Source organism: Sinocyclocheilus rhinocerous, unplaced genomic scaffold, assembly GCF_001515625.1.
Source record: "Sinocyclocheilus rhinocerous isolate Xijiao unplaced genomic scaffold, SAMN03320098_v1.1 scaffold642, whole genome shotgun sequence".
In the NCBI taxonomy this organism is placed as follows: Eukaryota; Metazoa; Chordata; class Actinopteri; order Cypriniformes; family Cyprinidae; genus Sinocyclocheilus; species Sinocyclocheilus rhinocerous.
Genome location: NW_015626390.1, coordinates 761 through 4052, shown reverse-complemented (window position 1 = coordinate 4052; position 3292 = coordinate 761). Strand labels below are relative to the sequence as shown.

Sequence of the window (3292 nt, the reverse complement as noted above, 5' to 3'; positions counted from 1 at the left end):
AAATTCATATCATAACAAAAATAAACACCGGTATTCGGTATGAACCGGTATACCGCCCAGCACTATGACAAAACACAATAAAATATCCAATATCGGCACAAAACCTCAACTAAGATATTGGGCATCCTTAACAAATTTGATTCGTATCAATTTTGAGCCTACAAATAATGAAGCATGAGCACAAAAACATTAATTATCATTAGGAGTCTCTGCCTTTACTAATCCTGATTTATTCCTCATGTTTTATGAATGATGCCTGATCCATTTAGTACTTCACAAGTTCAACATTTTTACCACTCTTAAAAACCGTCAGTATGCCAATCAGTCTAAACCTGTTAGTCTAGAACCTACACAACGTCAAGCATTCTGCTACTTAAAATATTTGCTTTGCATCAAAAACAAACTGATGTTTGCATCATCCATCCAGTTTCAGCAGTGCTTGGGTCTAAATTATCATTTCTTCAGTGCAACTTGTAACACAACTCACATACTTATAGTCTTGACTCTTAAAATAAATCAGGTACAAGCAGCTGTCCTCGTGTAAGATTTGGGCTAACTAGACTATAAATGCCAATATCTAGGCTAATGTGAGTCTCAGAATGAAAATCAGAATCATAACCCTTTGGCAGCCACTGAAATCGCTCGCTAAAGTAAATAATAAAAATGTCTCGTCTCCACAAGCACAGCCATCAAAATAAAACCAGCTGGAGCAGCCAATCACGTCACTGAAATCCTGAACCATTCAAGTTCACCTTTGGGAAACGGGCTGAGAGATCGGTAAAACACGCTGGACATGAACTACTCACTGATTTGTGCTTCATTGTTCTCAGATGAAATGGCTTGGCCTAAACGGCGGTGGCAAACATCCAGACAGTTGCACTTTCAAACCTCTGTCCATTAATCCTGATGTGTTTTGCAAATAAACGGATCAGATAGCCTGCTGATATTACATGTTCCAGAGTTTGTCTTGTGACTAATACAGCAGATAATAAACAATTCAAATATTGTAACTTGTATTTCACAAGCGTTCAACTTGAGTTCAAACTTCTGTCCAGCATGCAAAAGCTAAATGTCCCTATCCATCTCAATCAGCACTTTGTTGATATTGGAGAAATTAAAGTGACTTTTCTGCTAGTTTTGCACAGGCGTAAAATACTACACATGCCCAAATCTTTTTGTGCTTGCGCTGCATATCCTCCTCGGTACAAACAAGAGTAAGCGCAGTGAAATCAGAGCAGTGTTTTCATAGTGCTGAAGTCTTACAGCGACTTGGCAAAAGAACACCACCAACAATACAGTGCCCTGTATGACTTATTCACTGATTTAAAAACCACTGAGCCCTGGCATCAACGCAGTGTGCCATCAAACAGTGGCTCTGTTTTCCAATCATGAGATCCAGCTATAAATGCAACGCATGCAAAAGTTTATTGGGTGTTTCATTAAATGTGCAGATGAATGCATCTGAAAGCCATCTAAAAGACAAAGCAATGCCAAATCATACTGTAAAGCACGTAAAAACACTGTAATGCATGACTTAAAATGCATGACTGTATGCAATGCAAGCAATAAATGCATGCAACAATTTGGGAAAAAGCGAAGTCTGCTCATGTAGAACAGATGGACATCAGAAAATTAGGCTGATATGCAAGTCAATTACAATGAATTTATTTTCATTAACAACTGAATCAGTTTGCATTGCACGTAAAGGGGTTTTCATATGCAATTGCATGACTTTTTACACACTCGTACCCAAAAGGAATACAAAATACATAAGTATCTGAAAAAAAGCAATGCCAAATCACACTCTGAAGCAGTGTAGATGTTCAAAATACTGTGATGCAAGACTTTAAATACTGTACACATATTGAACTGTATGAAGTGAAAGCAATACATGCACTATCCATTTAAGAATGCAGATGCATACAAGAACACACAGGGACTCTAGAATGGAAACATTTTCAATGCACACATCCAGACTATAATACAAGTAGGATTTAGCATGCCAAACATTTACTGAGCATGTATTCGTGGCCGGACTTCGAAATTAGTACTTTTAAATCCAAACAAGAGGTTCAGAGCGCATGCATCAGATAAATATAACAGAACTGACACGAGCACAGGTAGACAGGTAAAGCTGCGCCTCACCTGCCCAGCTCTTTGCCGGGGATGACGTCATAGCGCTCGGTGAACGGCTCGCTCCTGACAGCGGTCCGGATCTCGCGCAGCAAACCGGAGCGGTTCTGACCGGATTCACACCGAATGCGGCTTCTGGGCTCGGTCGTTCGTGGACATTCAGGAATCATAACGGCTGTTATAAACGTCGATTCGTTTTATTTGTGTACCGATACCCGTTTTTACCTGCAAGCCCAGTCCAACAGGTGACCTGATGCAGTGAAACGAATACTATCACGCTACCTCACTTAATAAAACAGCTCCTCTCGCTGAATTTTCAACTAACGTTAACAACACGGAAACGTGTCTAAAGTATTAACTGTTAATACTTTCATCTTCGATTAAAACTCCTCCCAAGTGAGCAAAAACGCTTGAGTTTATGACTGCTGCTCTCCTCGACTCGTCTGCTTTCATCTAGACCGAGTCCACGGACAGCCAAGCTGTTCCTCAGACTTCAGTTGCCAGGGCAACGGGCGTGATTGACAGCGCTTTCCACCAATTACGATCAAGCACTTGCCGGTGGGCGGGAGGAGGCGGACCTTGACAGTGACATTTGACCAATAAGAGGTGAACAATTAATTAATTAAATAATTATGTTACAGATATATAAAAAAGCTTGATGTGGGGTTTTATTTTGAGAGGACAAACTGTAGACATTCAAAGACTCTCATCCTCTGTGAATTGTATTTATATTTAACATAAACATTTACCTGGGTAATGAGGACGTGCTAAATGACTTCTAATTTTTTATAATTTTACTTATATATATATATATGATTACATCAAAATAAGCGTTCCATTTTCCAATGATAGGCTACCTATTATTATTATTATTATTATTATTATTATTATTATTGTTTTGCTCTTATTCTGGGCATATTTAAATATTTGTATCTCATGTTTAGCAAAACATTCACACACATATTGAAGAGGTTCTTGTGATGCCCTCTAGTGTTACAGTATATGAATCAACATAATAAATACAACCCACTAGAAAGTGATAGTTTATTGACATTTATGTACAAGGATTTGGGCAAAAGCGAAGTCTGTTCATGTGGAACAGATGGCCATCAGAAAATCAGGCTGATGTAGAGTAATTTGTGTTCATAATTATATTTAC

General features: G+C 38.6%; 1 protein-coding gene across 1 annotated transcript in view; it reads right to left on the bottom strand.

Moving 5' to 3' along the window:
- The window catches only part of LOC107713878 (serine/threonine-protein kinase 17A-like), a 35850-nt gene extending 33197 nt beyond the window's left edge, over positions 1-2653 (bottom strand). Inside the window, exon 1 of the mRNA XM_016519527.1 lies at positions 2146-2653. Within this exon, the coding sequence (XP_016375013.1) occupies positions 2146-2303 (158 nt within the window). The 5' untranslated portion in view covers positions 2304-2653. The remainder of the gene's footprint in view (positions 1-2145) is intronic.
- Positions 2654-3292: the final 639 nt, after the last annotated feature.